Source organism: Stegodyphus dumicola, chromosome X2 (genome assembly GCF_044657685.1).
Source record: "Stegodyphus dumicola isolate Sdum_Otavi_A_Nest chromosome X2, ASM4465768v1".
NCBI lineage: Eukaryota > Metazoa > Arthropoda > Arachnida > Araneae > Eresidae > Stegodyphus > Stegodyphus dumicola.
The window spans coordinates 22,002,463-22,020,871 of record NC_140781.1 but is presented as its reverse complement, the minus strand read 5'-3'; the positions used below and the strand labels follow the sequence as shown (position 1 = coordinate 22,020,871).

At 34.2% G+C, this 18,409-nt stretch overlaps 1 protein-coding gene across 2 annotated transcripts in view; it reads left to right on the top strand.

Annotated features, from left to right (window-relative positions):
• The window catches only part of LOC118190690 (serine/threonine-protein kinase mig-15-like), a 242,142-nt gene that overhangs the window by 112,406 nt on the left and 111,327 nt on the right, over positions 1–18,409 (top strand). For both annotated transcript variants that reach the window (XM_085810039.1, XM_085810040.1), the window contains exons 16-17: positions 3,269–3,531; positions 10,922–10,971. In XM_085810039.1, the coding sequence (XP_085666165.1) occupies positions 3,269–3,531; positions 10,922–10,971 (313 nt within the window). The remainder of the gene's footprint in view (positions 1–3,268; positions 3,532–10,921; positions 10,972–18,409) is intronic.

Below are 18,409 nucleotides of genomic sequence, written 5' to 3'. Positions count from 1 at the left end.
GCTAATGCTTTAATGTTATATCTATTTTGCCCATAGGAAAGATAATGTGTGAAATAGTATATTTGGATGTGAGTGTATTTAAAGTGAGCCAAAAATTTAAATCAATAATTGTTTGCATGCTTGAACCTAGAAATGAAATAATCCATGAAACGAGATTCTGGAACAATAGACAGAATATTTATTAACTTAACAATGGAGTAATGTAACATAAATGAAGAATAAAAGGGTTAGTGATCTGCAGTTCTCTGTGACCTACAGTAAAGCCATCACTGGGCTTTCTGGAACAGCAGCAGGAATACAGCTGCAGCAGTGTGACTATTTGTAGCAACAGCAAGCAGCTGGGAATTAACTGCAAGGAGAAGACCAAACACCATTCCCAGGCTGCACTTTACCTTCAGGAACAACTGTCATGCATCGTTTCACCAATGATAAAGGTTACATAAATTAGAAATATTGACTGCTATAAAAACCTTTTAATTTTATTATTCAGAGGAAAGCCAGTGCAGTTTAAATGTCATTCAACAGAAACTAAAATGAATCTTGGACATGGTACTTTATCATTCGTAACTTGGAAAGTAGGAGAAATTCTCTTAAATATTTTTTAAAAGAAAAGAGAAAATATTTTTAATTCTAATTTTTTCTCCCTGACTTTAGATAATGCCTACAAAAGTCAGAATCATGAAACCATGATAATGATAAACATTATTTATTACTGAATTACTGGATCATATTTGACAAAAAAAATGCACAAGTTCTGAAACATTACTTCTATTTGTGTTGGTGTTGTCCTCGCTATAAAAAGCCAAAAGAACCCGTCCACAAAGAGCCAAATTCTGTTTTACCAGGAATTTAATATTATACATTATATCAAGAATTTTTTACACAACATATTGCTCTTTTTTTTTATCAGTAATCTAACCTTTTTGAAGTGTGGTTTTCTAACTTTTTTCCATTTGAAAAATTTTTTATTGTGTTGAGCACTTGATGGCTACTTTGGGATTTAGTTTATGCCATTTATTAAATCCATTAGATGAGCAAAACTGTGATTCATTTGATATAGTTATGTTACCAAACAGCAAGCAGCTTAATTATTCATTAATTTGTTATATGGGAGAAAAAGCAAAATAATGATGCATAGCAGGAGAATAAGCCATCTGATTATGTAACCTTTTTTTCTATTAGTTAGTGTTATGTAAAATCATTCTTGTGCTAGTCGCTTCATTGCTCCTTTCATGTTTGATTGTGACACTGTTAATACTTATGCAAAGTTAGTGTTTATATGCTATATAACTTCTGGATCTAACTGCACAAGATGCAATCTCATGTTTTCATCTGTATGTTCAAGCCATTTTCGAGTATCATTTAAGTCTCTGTACTGCACCAATGCTTTATCAATCTCTGTCTCGGAGCTATCGAGAACTAATATTCTGATATAAATTCCAACTTAGTAGACATTGCTGCAATTTCATCTGGTGCAGCAATCTTCTCATCTACAATAAGAGGAGCATATGGAAGCTGACAAACTCAAAACTTTAATTACGGGTACCAGGACAGGACATCGGCATCACAATCTTGAGCTACTTCAGCCTATTGGTTTTTACGAGCAACCAACATGGAGGCTGACATTTTGGAAATAGAAACTTACACATATTTTAAAATAGCCCCTCATTTTTTTTAATTATTTTCTTTCCTGACTTTTATTTTGGTGCAAAGCCCCACTTTCTTTTTTCTTTTTAATTTTTAGATGCTGTGTCAAGGAAAAAATTGAATCTTTTGTTATTGTAACTTTATTTATAACTCTTACACGCTTATTTATAACTTTTATTATATTAAAACTGTTGTTATTATTTTTCATTTTTAATGTTAGTATTTAGATTTTCTAGAACTCACATTGACAGATTATAATGCATTACTTACTAATTATTATCTAACAGTAAAATAGTTGGATAACTATTCCAGCACTTTGTATATAACTAGTGACAGTGCTGTACAAAACTTTAAATAGACCAATAATGAATTCAAAACAATTCATCCCATGCTAATAGACTTCATAAATGATACTTGATATTATCAGTTATTTATCTTTTGATTTCAGGTAATTACTTATTACATTCAATTTATTAAATAAATCAATTAACAAATGTGTTTGTTAATTGAAAACCTACAATAAATTCTCCATGTGATCAATGATCAGTTGTCACCAGTTTCAGTAGGTGGAGATAAATTGCCATCAAATCTGTTGTTGTGAAAACAGTTTAAGGAATTCAAAAAGGAAATACTAATGGCATTACATACCTAGACCTGTTTCACCTCATACATGTCTTGTATCTCCTTACTTTAGGTAGACAACATATTTATATTTGTCTATACTGTGAAAAGTTGACACTTGTTGATCTTCCATCTAAGCCAGCGTACACCAACAAAGAATGAAATTTTTGAATTCAAAATGTTTTTAAGTTTAGAAGTGCAGTGGAACATATACTTTGTGTAGTAGATAGCTACTGCGCAAAGTATTGTGGATATTTTCAGGTACACTATTTTTGTGGATAAGTATCTTCTCTAGTCTCCTTAATATTAATTCAACAGTAGGGATTTTGTCGCTCCTAATAAAGTGCTGCCGGGGGGTGGGCACTACTTTGCCGACCTAACACTAAGCCATTGCCTTTATTTAACTGGAAGACTGCTTATGTTTAATATATGGTTTAAGCCATGTACTTATCAAAAATTGTTACTTTTGTAGTCCATTAAAAAATACTAATTTTGTTTAGATTACAGTCTAAGCTGTTTGCTTCTAATGTTTAAAAAGTAATTGCTACAAATATTTCTTGTAGACTTATGCACTATTTTCAGTTGAAAACTTTCTTGTATTTCTTCTTACGTTGTAATAAAATTTCTTCATCATGATTTTTTTAACTCTGCCTCATGTTTTGCTTCTAAAATACTGCAGTTACTATAAGGTTTCTAAAAGTCTGGAATTATAGAACATTTTATACAAAATGTTCAAAATTACTCTCTGGTGTTTATGACATTACAGTACATCCAATTCTGCCATTCCATTAACACTTGATTGACAAAAATGAGATCAGTCTGATAACACAGAAAGAGAACAAGAAAACCTGAAAAAGAATAGGAATAATTATAGGTGAAGAATCTCAATATGCTGCTGAACATTTTATTTTAGCACTGCTGTTTTAACTTAAACCTTTCTGTGATTTGCATTTTTTCCCCCATTTTGTAAATTTATTTTAATAGCTCTTAATTGTTTCAGGATTTAGATATCCTGGCATCCCATTTGACAGACATGTCCATGCTAGAAAATAATAATTCTGGATCCAGCCCTCTGAGTAGTAATTTGCTGCCTGCTGTGCCATGTGACGAATATTCTACTTTGAATGGAAGCTCACCTGAATTCCCTCCTCCTCCACCTCCTATTGTTTCTGATTCTGATGATGATGACGACGACGATGATGATGATGATGGACAAGTTCAAAATGATGGTACTCTGTTGGCATCAGATCCACCACGGCCCTTGTATGTTCACTGATTACCTCTTCTTATACATAAATTTCAGATTGTCTTTACACTCTTTTGCCAAAAAAAGCACTCTTCAAAAATAATCTGATAATCTTAATTTTGTATGGAAACACCTTCATTCCAAGTATGTAAATGATTCAGGTTTCAAGGCCAGTGAGTTGGCCATAGCATGCATTTCCACTTTACAACTATAAAACAGGTAACAGTTGTGGACAATCTATTATTTCGCACTGTCAGTGTTTCAGTTCCCTGGAGACATAACTAATAATGTTGTTATGACATTGTCTAAGTATAGTAGAGACGCATAATATAGTAAGTCTAAGTATAGTATGACACATAGTAGAGGTGCTTGAATCGGGCTGATCATATCGAACAATATGCTGGCATGTGCACTGTCTGGAGATGTCTGTGCAAAGGTGCTGGCAACAGTGTTGGCTCCAAGGTACTCAGTGGCGGAATCAAGGTTCTGGAAGGTGTAAATGCAGGAATCCAAGGCAAGAACAAATAATTGTGCAACAGGCCCAAACTGCCCTATGGAATCTTTCTTCACTATGCTACAGCCTGTTCCTTCTCATGACACCTTCCACCATCTCATGGTGCTGAGGTATCATTGCTTTCACACTAGCCTTTAATAGTCATTTATTGGTGTCGTAGCCAATTAGTGTGGTGGCCTGCTGATTGGCATCGCATAGTGTTCAGTGGCGAATCCCATTTCAGTCTTGATGACTATCATGTCCATGTGTGGAGGTGCCAGGGACAGCAGTCCCGATCACCTTTTTTGATTTACAGAAGCGCACAGCCATGACCTCTGGTGTGATGATGCAGCGTGCTATCTTTTTCGACAGCAAGTTGACTAAGTCACCCTCCAAACAACTTTAGCAGCTGAACAGTCTGTTGATGTCTTCCTGTGGCTGTTTTTGTTACTCTTCATAGCACGCCATGCTGGAACAGTTTGCTGACAGGATAGTGCTAGACTGTATACAGCTGACTTATCTTTAGACTGTCTCCAAGTTTTTGCTTCTTTTCCTTGGCCAGCAAGTCACCAGACCTTTAGCCAATTGAACATGCATGGAATATGGTAAACCACTATTTTTGGGCACCGTGAAATGTCACAGATCTGGAGAAACATTTGAGGAATACCTGGTGGAATGTATTGCAGATAACATTATTAATTTTTATCACTCCTTACCTCATACCCACCAGCAGCCGAGCGGTAATGTCACTGAACACTGGTAGTTCGGTCTGAGGTTTGAATTCCACGAACGGGCTGGCTGCATGGGTGTTTCTTGGTTTTCCCCACATGTAACGTGCATACGAGCTGGTTTCCCTTAAAAAGTCCTCCACGAAGGCATCCCTCCCTTAAGGCAGATAGCCCTCGAGTGCTTTGCCATAATCTAATAAACCAAAACCACTCCTTACCTCAACATTTACAAGCATGCATCATTACAAGTGGGAGTTTCACCAGTTACTGATTTAAATCAATGTGCAATGGCTAGCCACTGTTTTAGATTATGGCCTTGAATTTTAATCATTTCATTACCTGTGTATGAGTTTTATCCATATTTAATTGCATTAAAAACAGTCACTAGTGTTTTTTTGGGGGAGGGCAGAAGAATGTATTTTAAGATGTGCGATAAATATTTAAAAAAAAAATTATAGCAGATATACTTCATTATAGATTTACAGGATGCATTTTTTATTTCCTGTAAATATAATTTCTTAAAAAAAATAGCTACTTCAATGACTGGTTATTTTGTTTTTTTATACAGATAAAAAAGTCATGAGTAAAATAAGGTTGCTTCAGTTTTCAACTTTAATGTGTTATAAAAATAATAAGACTTGCATGAAAATACCAAGTCAATATAACTCAAGTATTGAATTTACAAAAATTCTGGAATAATGCATTATAAGTAAATAAAAGAACTTTAGACATAAGTGCTGTTTTCTTAAACTTTTTAGGTCACTGCTCCCCCACTTAAGTTGTTTTTTGGGGGGTTAGCATGTTCATATTTTTCATATGAGCATGTACATTGTCTCTTTACAAAAAATTACCCGTGTGGTATAGCATATTTTAATTTCTTTGCATATTTAAAGAATAGTAAAATAGCTATAAAATAATGCTGTGATAAGGATTAATTATTTAATCAGTGCAAAGGATGACCTTGATGAAGAGGCAAAGTTTTCCAAAATTTTGATGTTTCGTTAAAGTTCTGAATTACAGCAGTCAACAAAGCAGTTTTCTTTGTTTAATCCAACGTTAACACATGGAACTAAAATCTCAATCTACTAGATATAATGTTGATATTCATATAATTTGCAGAAAAAATGTGAAATTATTCTATATGCAATATTTAAAGTGTTGAATAAATTTTGTCTGCTCCTATTATATGTTATTATAATGATAATCTTGCTAGTATCTTGAAAACTAAGGCTCCCTGCCTGTTCCTGAATGCTTAACAGCTTAACAGTGTTATTGTATCTTAATCAATAATTAAGATACAATAACACGCTGAACAAATATGAATTTAAAAATCAAACAACAAAAATCAGCCAAATGAAATTTGAAATTTACCAAATGAACAGCCTCAGCTGCAAAAGTGCAAATGAACGACATTAGATATAATGATAGGATTAAGAAAGCCTCGACAGGATGTTTGCCTTCCACCACACTTCAAATCATGTCATCTGACTAAACAAAAGTTTGCTTCATTTAATTCCTGTGTTTTCTGTGCTCTTCAAGTTTGCTCCTCCAAACTATCTCTTGATGAAGAACTAAATTATTTAAAAGCAATAGCTATTGACAGGGGCTTTTCACCCAACTTTATTAATCAAGCAGCTAAAAATTCTCATCTCGACACACCAAAAGGCACACTGTTGTTTTAGGAGATTTTAAAAATTCTGTTGCCATTCCCTTCTTTCCATAAATTAGCTATAAAGTTGCACGTATTTTGCAGAAATTTAATTTTCGGGTTGTTTATTCTCTCATCAATAAAGTTCCGAGTTCCATATTCAAGAACCCCATTCCGGATATGAATTCCTGGGGTATTTACAGGATTCCTTGCCAGTGTGGTTTAATTTACATTGGCCAAAATAAGAGAGCCTTAAAATTTCGTGTTAAGAAACATGAGGCATATGTTAGAAAAAAAGAAACACAAAAGTCTTCTGTTGCCCAACATTGTTTGTCCGAAAATCACACTTTCAATTTTTCTGCTGACAAAATTATTCAAAAAATATCTTCCATTGGAGAGAACTGGATTTTCTAGAGGCATTTCACATTTAAAAAAATTCTTTCTGTTCTAGTTTCATTCCAAAGATTCAAAGATGGATATCTTTGCCTTCAGCCTTTAAAGAAATTAAGTTTTATTTCTGGTTTCATCAACAGATGGCGCCAGTAGCTTATCTCCTGTCCAGGCTTTCTTATCTTATCATTATATTTTATCTCGTTCATTCGCACTTTTGCATCTGAGGATAATGGTTCGGTAAAACTGTCGAAACTAGTCCTTTGAAAATTTGAAAATATAACGCTGATTTTTGTTGTTTGACTTCTAAATTAAGCCCTCTGAATATCTGAAATAATCCCAAGAGGATGGTTTTGACTTCTTTCTGAAGAATTGTTATTAATGATTACTTTTTACTACAAAATGACATGAGGATTTGTTTTCATGACTCATTTTACATCTTAAATCATATATACAATATAAGTGGTGAAACTGTTGTGCTCTTGAGTGATTATTAGTATTGTATAGAATAGCTTATGCACAGTTTTCCGGTATGTCAATAATAGATTGTAGAATCAGTGCCAAATTCTAGAAACAAACTACAAGGCAAAGACTAGGTTGTAAATAAATAATTATCCTGACCAAGAATTTCTTATTGGTATTTTTATTAAAATTTGACAATATGACTGTATAGGCTAGCATCAAGGTGGTATGCATTGTTATAAATGCTTCATTGTTGTATATGATGTAGAACTATAAGCCGAGAAGCAATGTTTATGCTCAAAATTGTCGAATGATGAAAGTGGAGATTAAGACAGTGTGTTTTAGAATGCAGAAATGAGATGAATATCAATAATCTTTATGTTCACAGGTAAGACAAGATTTAGCATAGAGCTGAGGAAAACATTTCTTATTTAGCATGAGAGAACTAACATGTCGTAGTTATTTTCAAAGAGCAGATTTCAGGGGGGGAGAGGAGGAGTTTTAGTCAGGGCCAGCATAAATTTTGGTGATCAATCTGGCCTTTGTTTTATCAAAAGTGATACATTTGATAGTAGGGCAGCAAAATAAATCCTTTGACCTTTTCTCACATATTCTATGACTATAGTTGGGAATTCATTTCTTATTCATATGCATTCACACAAAGCACAAGGGTTACATTTGTGAATGTAGGGATTCGCCTGCTGCTAAATATGATTGGTTGTAGTTGATACATAAGGGAAGACCAACTGCTGTCCAGTGGCTGTCTCCACAATCCCACAACCTCTGTCTGTTCGGTGAATGTGTCTATAGTTACAATGGATTGTCTTATAGCTGTTACTCTCCTTTGAAGTAATCCCCATTGGTGTTAATGAACATCTGGAAACTGCTGTAAGAGTCGTGGAAACTCCTGGCATAGTCATCTTTAAGAATTGCTTTCAGCTAGGTTGTAACCTTACATTTGATGTCTGAAATGTTCAAAAACCTCTGGCCTTTTAGGGCGGATTTTAACTTGGCAACAACAAAAAGTCCGGGAGACACAAATGTGGGGGGTAAGGTGGTTAATTCAGGTACACCGCTCCCCTATTGGCCAGGAACTGCTGCACCAGAAAGAGAATGTGTGTGGACAGGCATTGTTGGGGTGTGTGTCTAGTTGCCTTGCTTGGCATACTGGGGGTGATACCCGCCTGATCCATTGCAGCAGACTTTTCAGTATTTCTATGCATGTACCAGCATTTAACATGGTGCCATTTAACATGGAGGAATTGTTTATGAATGAGACCTCAGACTCAAAGAACTCCTATCAGCATTTTAGTGGTATGGTATTTCTCACTTCACACCTTCTTCCTTTTTGGCGACCCTGGACCCACCATTCCATACGCTAATGCTTGCCTTTGGGTTGTGGTCACTTGTTGACCACAAATTTTTTCACTTTCTGTACGATGTCCGGGGTGCATGAAGTTGCAGTCTGAACACTTTGGAGGGAGGTGTGGTGTCCCATTCTTCTCAGAAGCATTTAAGCACTCGTGCACTTCAAACTGACAGCACATTCTTTATGAACTGTTATCAGCATTTCATGAGTTTCATTCAGTGATTTTCCAAGTTTGAAACAGAACAGCATATTTGTTCATAGATCCATTTTGAGTTCCGACCACATGTGAAAGACCATTTTATAATGAGCTGTTTGTGCATGATAAACATGCTCGTTGTGCCACCGCTTGGGAGCTGGTCCAGACCAATCTTGACATGGCTAACACAGGATGTGCCGGTTGCATATTATTGTGACTATGAGCACTATGACATCATTCACCGAACTTTTTTAACACAGGTTGTATTAGCACATTGCTTACAAAATCTATTTTGAAGAAATCTGGTGTGGCTATTAACCTGTTTTATTCAGTTTGTTTATAAATTTTCAGAACTATTGTTCTCATCTGTAACTGGGAAGTTAAAAAAAGTGGTACTCCCCCCCCCCCCCGAAAAAAAAAATTTCATTACTTGGAGAAAAGCTATTCCATAAAAAAAAGGGACCATGACCAACAAGGGTATGCTATATCTGCATCAAGGTGGTTGAAGAAAGCTACATGCTAGCTGTTCATCATTAGACATTTAAAAGTCTCTCAGTCTAATTTAATTAGTCAAGGAAAATTAACAATGATTATAAGTAATTGTTTCAAATTAAATGAAATCTAGGTACATGAAAATGTGTATATGTTTACTATAAAACAAATGTATACGTGGTACAACCTAGAAGACCAATGAAAATTTCAATGGTATGTTTTGCAAATTATACCTAAAGACACTTCCTGAGGCTCCCGATTTTTTTAAAGTCAGTGTAATTTTATTTAACAATATATTTTGTAGTCATACCTCTACACCATATAGTTGCCATAGTAAGTCATGTTAGTGACATTTTTGTTGGCTTCACTTTTGTAACATTGTGCTTATTCCATCTATTCTAATCTCCTTGCTTACACTGCATAAAAGACATCATCAATCATATTTACTTAACTTTTCCTGAAACTAACCCCATGAACAATGTTGCAATGTTATGTGGACTTCACTACCGTGTCCTGAAGCATTATCAGGAATTAGGAGAAGGTTATCAGATTTTGCTGTTATGAGTAATACTTTGACTACTTTAATGAATGCATTTTCAAACCAGTCATTAAAGAGGAGTATTGCAACACAGGCAATACTCTACAGCATACTGCATTACTGCATATAATTGAAATTCTTGTGTTGGACAAATTAAATAGAGACAATTAGGATAGTGCGTGTATATGCAAAATCTCATTGTGCAAGCATATCCTGTATTTTTGCCCAGCATGTGAACAAAGCCTCCTTTGTGTGTGGAAAACTGTTTTAAAGCATAATCATAATTAAAATTTACTCTTATGGTGTTTAGTTTCTTTTTTAATATTTTGGAAATCTTGTATAAAGTTAAATAAATCCTATTTGTAATGCATTCTTATTGAAACTGAACCTTATGCCCAATCCACAAAATTCCCATGCATTTACAGTGTATTAACTCAGAGTAGTCACTGAGAAACTATTGTCGAGAACTCATGAGGGTCATCTATCAGACTTTCGGTGATCATTTATTTCATGGATGGAATTCATTGTGGTGAAAGAATGTGCCATTTATCACACCACAGAAACTCCTGGATAATCTTATTTTACAAAATCAATACAGGTCTGCTACTACTATAAGAGTTCATATGGATCCTACATATAGCTTAGACATTTCTTCTGCCTTTTTTATGCTAGAAGTGTTTAATTTGACTTTATAGAACTCTCGGTTAAACATAAATTGAAATAATTTTCGGTAGCAAACTTTATCATTCATCCACTGAACTATTGCATACTTCATTATCTCTTTGATATTGAGTATAGATTTCTAAACTATAATGTTTGCCAAAGCTATGACAGTCACTGAGAGCAGGTGGATTTCTCTTCTTAGAGCATGCATTCTGTCATATCTCAAATTCAGTTTCCTTCTTTCAACTTATATACATAAATATATAAAACATTCTTTTATACACAGTGATCTATTAAGTGAAGCATATATTGTGTGCTAAATACTCCAATGTATAAAACACTGAATTTATTTAGAAAAGTGAATACTTGTATTTTTTATATTTAATGTTTTTTTTTAAATCTTTTTATTTATTTTTTTTATTTTTTAGACCACCTGATTGTTATAACACAGATACTTTAAGAGCATTAGTTCAGAAAGGTAAGGATCTTTAAATAAAGCTTCAAGGGAAACTGCTGCTTCTTTTCTTCATGAATTTTGATTGGTTCATTAAATGCTGTCTTTTATCATTGCTATTTTTTTCTTTTTTCAGGAGTTATATATGGTTTTATGTAATCAAACTATGTAATAATAGCCACTGTTTAAATAATGTAATCAAACTATGTAATAATAGCCACTGTTTAAATAAGCTATTCACGAAGTAGATGGATTTTTAGGTATGAAAAGAGGCATGCTGTTGATTATTTTATATTACAGCTATCCTTGTGTTATATGTAGAATGAATATGATAGAAATGAGCAGATATTCCCAAAATTGATTGAGATGAATGTGAAAGTTGTAGCTGATCTGACAGAATTTTGAATCGCTGTGCATGGTGATCCATGCATAGTGATCCATACTTCTGGAAAGAAGGGTCCTGGTAGTTGAAGGATAAGGTATCTATCTAGGAGAAACTTCTTTCCTATAGATACATACTATGAAACTAGAAAGAAAATTGCTGAAAAAGTATAGCTTAGAAATGGCATTGAGGAATAGTATAAGATATTTCACAACTGAGAAGTGTTTCATTAAGAAATTGGTAATTAAGTAAAGCAACAACCTTGTGTTTGGTGTTGATTTTAGTCAAGACCCAAGACTGAATCATGACTGGAACCTACGCCAAACACAAGTTTATTGCTTTGCCTAATTTTATGTTTTACTTTACCGTATTTCTTTTCTTATACAAATTGATGACTTTCAAAGGATGGTTATGTCCTTAATAAATGTGGGAGAGTTTTAGGCTGTAATATATTGTATATCATAAATCTGCGTACATATATTTCTATATACATATTTACATATTTACAAGTTGATATAGAATGACAGGGGTTTGGAGTTGCAGGAAGATAGTGAGCAGTCTCTAATACGATCACTCACCATTCTAGATGATTTTGATCGTTTGTAGAACTGGTTGCTTTGAAGAACCTGTTTATGATATTTCATATTGCTTCTAAACAGTCTTTGAAATACTAGTTCCTTTCAGAGCTGTGAAATGTTTAACTGTAATTTAGAATATGTATATTATTTAAAGTTAACTAAACATACACATTAAAATGTTGTAATGATCCAGTTTCATTAAATTTATTTTTGTTATGTAAAATATATTTATTATCTCAATAAGTTATCTATCTAATTTGAAAGGTCTGTAAAACTCCATTAAATAATTTATTCACTTTACTTGAGATATTTCTATTTAATATATATATATTAATTATGTGACCTTAAAAGTTGTGTCTCATTTTAAAACAAGGGTTCCTTCCAATTTTATTGAATTAATATTTAGATTTATTGAATCTTCAATAATGAAATTTCACAGACTAAATGGTTACAAAATCTAGCTAGATTTGATTTATAAGTATTTAAAATATACATTTATTGCTTTTTTGAAGAAAGATAATTTTTAATTTGCAATTCAACAATTTCTAGCTATTTAATTTAATAATTTTTAATTTGCAATTCAACAATTTCTGGCTCTCATGGGCTCAATCTTTGTAAATACGGGTATGGCAATCCCAAGGCTCAGGCTGTCTGATCATCATCTTGGTGAGGCAGGTGTCATGATCCTGTAGCTCCAGTTATCTTCTTTTCCCATTCACCTCCACTTTGATTTAACTTTTTTCGGATTTTTTTCCTTGTGGTTACCTCTTCAGAGGATGAGGCTCGTTGTGAGATGCTGTCACAACTTTCTTGTCCTTGGCTTGCCATGTTGAGAAAACTGCATACATGTTTGCCGTGCATGGTGATCCATACTTCTGGAAAGAAGGGTCCTGGTAGTTGAAGGGTGAGGTATTGTGATAGGTGTGGCTGTCATGTCCGAATTTCTCGTAGTTTTAAGCATGGATACTAAAACTAATTTTGAAATTCAACGGCCAAGGATACCAAGAACCGAATCAGTAGGAAGTGTATCAGACCAGTCTTCTCATTTTCTTGTCATTACCAGACCATCAAGTGTTTTACAAAAACCGTCACCTGTAACCTCTACAAATGATATGCAATTGTTTTGTTTCTGAAACATTTTGTAGACTGGAATGGCAACAGTAAAAAAATAATATATTAGAATAATGTTGTTTTAGAAACTGGATGTCTTATATGTATTAAAATCACTTTCATTAAAATGTAGTACTGATAATTCTTAAACACATAAATAGCATTTCTCTGATGTAGCAGCTACTGCATTTATTGGTGACCTGAATGTGATGAACATTTCTCATTCAAAAGTGTTTGAACAAAAGAAAAATTTTTTCTGGTGACCTGCTTGTGGAAACATCAAATTCTAAACCTTCGTCACTTTTTCTAAAAATGGCTTGTATTAGTCAGGATAGTAAAAGTCTCTAGACATAAAACCCTCAGAAGAAATTCTCACTGAATAATTAGATCAGAATAGGTGCTGTCAGACAAACCAAAATACGAAACGAAGCTCAATTGATTAACACAAAGCATGTGATCTTGACCTTCACCTCCTGTGATTTGTCAGTGTTTTGCACATAATAAAGTGTTCTGTCATGGCAACATCACTTTGCTCATTGCTATGTAGTTGGCTATAAAAGTGAAAATTGTAATAATGCTTTGTGCAAGCTTTGTCAAAACTACCACCAGGTCACTTGCGACAAAAACAGCATTAAGTGGGTCCTAGCTGATATTTCAGTTGGAGTTTTTTTTTAATGACATTGCAATTGTGACATATATTTTGGCCACTGTCTTCAAAGCATTAATTTGTTGTAATTTAATTTTGCACCTCTTGTTATTTGGCTAAACCTCGGGTTGACTCTGATTAGACATGCACATAAAACATATCTAATACAAATGTGTACAAAAAAAAAAAAAAAAATTCTTTGTTGTGACTTATTTAACTTGTCTGGGAGTAACTCCAGAACAACAAAATTCATTGTTGTAAGTGCAAGATTGCACCTGTCATTGGCAAAAGCCTTGAGCACCGTACCAGTTGTTTAAAAACATTTGCCTAAACTTCTCTTGTAAAAAATATCAGCACTGAAAGTAGACTGAATATCTATTTCAATTTCACTGAAGAATTTTTGCACAAATTTGAAAGTACAACTTCGCTCAGTTCTGCACACAAGTTTGATAAAGAGCACTCCAGGGCAACAGGTTTGAAGGTCTCTTACCCCTCTTCCCTACCACCAGTTTCATGGGAGGACTTCCGGCTTGCCGCATATTTTAAAGTGCACAGACACTATGCATTTACAAATATTCATGCCATCTCCAGGATGTGAACCCAGGCCCTTTGCTATAGCAGTCAGCATCGCTAACCTGTGCCCAATTGGGTGGCACAAAAATGTCTTTTTAAGGCTAAACATTTGTACAAAATTTCAGAGAAAAGCCTTATAAGACGGTTTTAAGTAATACAGTACAAAGTCCAAAATCCGGACGTCCATTATCTGGAATGATCTAAAATCAGGACCTCAAAACCACTACCAGCATCTCTTCTCATAGGCTTTACGCATGTGCATTTTATTCCCTCCCTCCGCACATAATAAAACATCCAGAGAGTCCCAATTCTTAATTTCACTTTGACACTAAATAAAACATCTTGTTATTGAAGAAACAATCATTTTAGCATAAATTTGTGTCATCAATAACTTGGCTCTGTAGCTGCCACATTGCCTGCTTGGCTTACATCTGAAACTGAAACACTTTACATGGATACATCGTTGAATTTACACTTACTCTTTTTATTTATCTCTGACGCCAAGCTTCTGAATCATTATTTATTATATTTTGCTTTCATCACTGCATGTTTATCAACACAAGACAACTTGAGTAATGACTCATGTAGTGATGCTTAAACATTTTTTTTTTATATTAGTAATTGAATAACGAAGAGTATGGTAACCTTGTATGTTGACATTATGCTTGGCGATGATTACAGATTTAAGTTAAATGTGCTGAGAAATGTTGACGAGAAAAAATTTATTTCCATATGCTAAAAATGAATTTTATTTTATGATACTCATAGGCCAAAAGATTACATTTAGTGCTCTTTGAATTACGAATAATTAATTTCTTATTCACATAAACCCAGAAACGGGCAGCAGAATTTAGGGAAAACAAAGGAAGATGCTTGGTAGCAGAATTCATGACCCGCAAAGACTGCATTGGCTAGTAAGATATCTAGCGCCGGCCCTCCATAAGCCTTAAGTATATGCGGGAATTTGTATATTCGTCACTTAGATAAGCTTTAAGCATGTGCAAGAAATAGACATAAGTATAATAAATAACTAAACTAATACATTTCAGTGCATATTTTAGTGCACTATAGAAGCAAGATAAAATTTAATGGAACAACTTGTCATTAGTAGCCAAGCTCGTGATGCATAGCCAAATATGTATAGTGAAGTATAGCTAAATTCGATGATGATAGCCACTAATTTTAAAAGTTTTCGGATATAGCAAAACAAAGGTCAAATTTCTAATTAACAGATTTTGTAAAGAAATGTGGAGAAGCAGTAATAAATGAAGATGATATAAAAGAAGTTTTTCGTTGTAATTACAATGCCTCTCAATCATTAGTCAATTAATGAATGGCAAAATATGTAGTATGGTTCTAAATCCAGAAAATACCACGACCGATAGTGAAGAAAGTGACAGGGAATTTACTGAAAATGAGAAAATTTCAACTGACAAGTTAATCGGTATTCTCGAAACAGTAGTTACAGGATTTAAAGAGTGTAACTGAACAAGAGATTATGCCTGTCTACAAAATTAAGGAGAAAGTATTAGCACAAAAAAAATGAAGCAACTTAAACAACTTACATTGAAAGAAATGCTAATAAGGTAAACAAATAAATAGTAAGATTTTGGGGGGGTTGTAAATTTTGATACCCTTTAGATCATAAATACTTCATTATTTCATAAATAAAAATTTCATATTTTTCATTTTATAATTTCTACATGCCATCTTACTAGATTTAAGCTGATGATCTAATATCTTGAAAAGTTCCAAATCCAGAATCGCTGAAACTCCGACGAGTCCGTATTTCGGACTTTGTACCAATGAATTTCCAATGATTCTTATTTGGAAAAGCTTATGAAAAGCTTTTAGTGGGTCTTGTGAATTTTCAGGAAAACATTCATTGTGTATGTAAAACAGCTGATTGCCATAGGCCTCTTTATATTTTCTCTGAAAGTAAATGTCTAAGTAGTTCAGCTTCTAAGAAAAACGAGCTAGAAATGTTAACACAATCCATGCTTTTTGTAATGGCCATTCTATTACACTGACTAGTATGAAAGGCTTACAACTGATGAGAGTCTATATTAGGTCAGTATTCATAATAACTATCATTCGCTATAATGTAGCTTTTCTTCTATGCGATGCAAGAAGTTCAAATATACAGTGGATGGACAAAAATATGGAAACACCTTGTGAAATACATGTTTGAAAAGAAAGATTGATTTTAATGAAATATGTAGGTGGCGCTGGCGTTTTTGACTACTGACGCCACCTATACAACTTCGTAAATGTGCTAAACAGTTCAGTTGTTGTCGGAGTACTGTTATGTGAGGTTGTCATTGCATTACGTCAGAGTTAACAGACTTCGAACGTGGGCAAATTGTTGGAGCACGTATGGTAGGTGCTTCCGTAAGCAAGGTAGCCGAGGTGTTTAGTGTTTCAAGAGGTACTGTATCGAAGATTTATTCCGCATATTTGAAAAGCGGAAAAACATCATCTTCTAAATCACAGCGCGGACGAAAGTGTGTCCTGAGTGATCGTTACAGACGATCATTAAGGGCAATTGTGATGAAAAATAAGAAGACCACAGTTGCAAAAGTTACTGCTGAAATGAATGTTGTGTTACCGAACCCTGTGAGTACCAAACCAATTAGAAGGGAGCTTCATAAACAGGGAATTGCTGGCCGTGCTGCAATTGAGAAGCCACTCATCAGGGATGCTAATGCCCGTAACAGGAAAAGGTTGTGTTTAAGTCATAAAAGCCTGGACTATAGAGCAGTGGAAGCGAGTAATATGGTCTGACGAGTCTTCTTTCACATTGTTTCGCACTTCTGGCCGAGTTTACGTCTGGAGAACGCCATCTCAAGCCTATAATACAGACTGTTGTTGCCAAGAGTGAAACATGGCGGGGGTTCTGTTATGGTTTGGGCAGCCATATCGTAGTTCTCTGCTAGCCCCATGATAACTGTGTCAGGGCACATGACTGCCAAGACTCATGTGAACATTTTGGCTGATCAAGTTCATCCCATGGTACAAACTTTGTTCCTCGATGGTGATGGTGTCTTCCAAGACGACAAAGCCCCTGTTCACACAGCTCACATTGTCCAGGACTGGTTTTCGGAGCACGAGGATGAGTTGTCCCATCTCCCCTGGCCACCACAGTCACCAGACCTGAATATTATCGAACCTTTGTGGTCTACATTGTAACGGAAAGTGCGTTCTCGTTATCCACCGCCAACATCGTTATCTGAACTTGCTACCATTTTGCAGGAAGAATGGTATAATATTCCCTTGGCAAACATACAGGAACTGTATTTATCCATTCCGAGCAGACTGCAAGCTGTTTTGGATGCCAACGGGTTTCCTACACCATATTAAGCAAAGAAACATGTTTTTTTAAAGGTGTTTCCATATTTTTGTCCAACCCCTGTATTTACATCAATACCTTATGAATCATATTGAATAAAATTTCATTATCAGTTTGAAAAATTAATTAAGCAAAGAGACTCAGGTATTTTCTCCTAAAATTATATACACAAAAATTAGTTTTGAAATTAATTTGCATCAGAAGAATTATAAGCCATTCAAGACTGACAACATAGAAAAAAAAAAAAAAAAAAAAAAAAAAAATGTGAAAAATTTGTAAAAGTAGGAAACATGAATATAAAGAAGAGAGGTATCAATCCTTTTTAAAGATTTTTTTGGATTGAACCATTATCATAAGATATATGTTAAAAAAAAATGTGTTGCAATGTTTTAAAATGAAAACTGGTGTGAAGTCGACAGTGCCCAAAAGTAATAACCTTAACAAACTCGCTGTTTTCTCATTTATGAGAAAATCAGACATTTGTCTGCAATATAAAATCATTTCCTAAATCTGGGAAATTTCAATGAACTTCAGGTGTCCTGACTAATGTACCTTCATTTTTTTTTTTTTTTTTTTTGTTTGTCAAATACTCGCTTCAAGAAATTCAGAACTTGTTCTCACAATAAACCCATAGTTGAAGTTTGGGTATATGCAGCACTAAATTCTTCATCTGCTTCCAAAGACCCCTGTCTGCATCATATATATATATATATATATATATGAGGCAGGTGGAAGGCCCTTAAAAACTTAAAAGAAGATTGATTCTTATGTATATATGTGTGTGTGTGTGTATGTGTCTTCTTTTAAATTTAAACATGTAAATG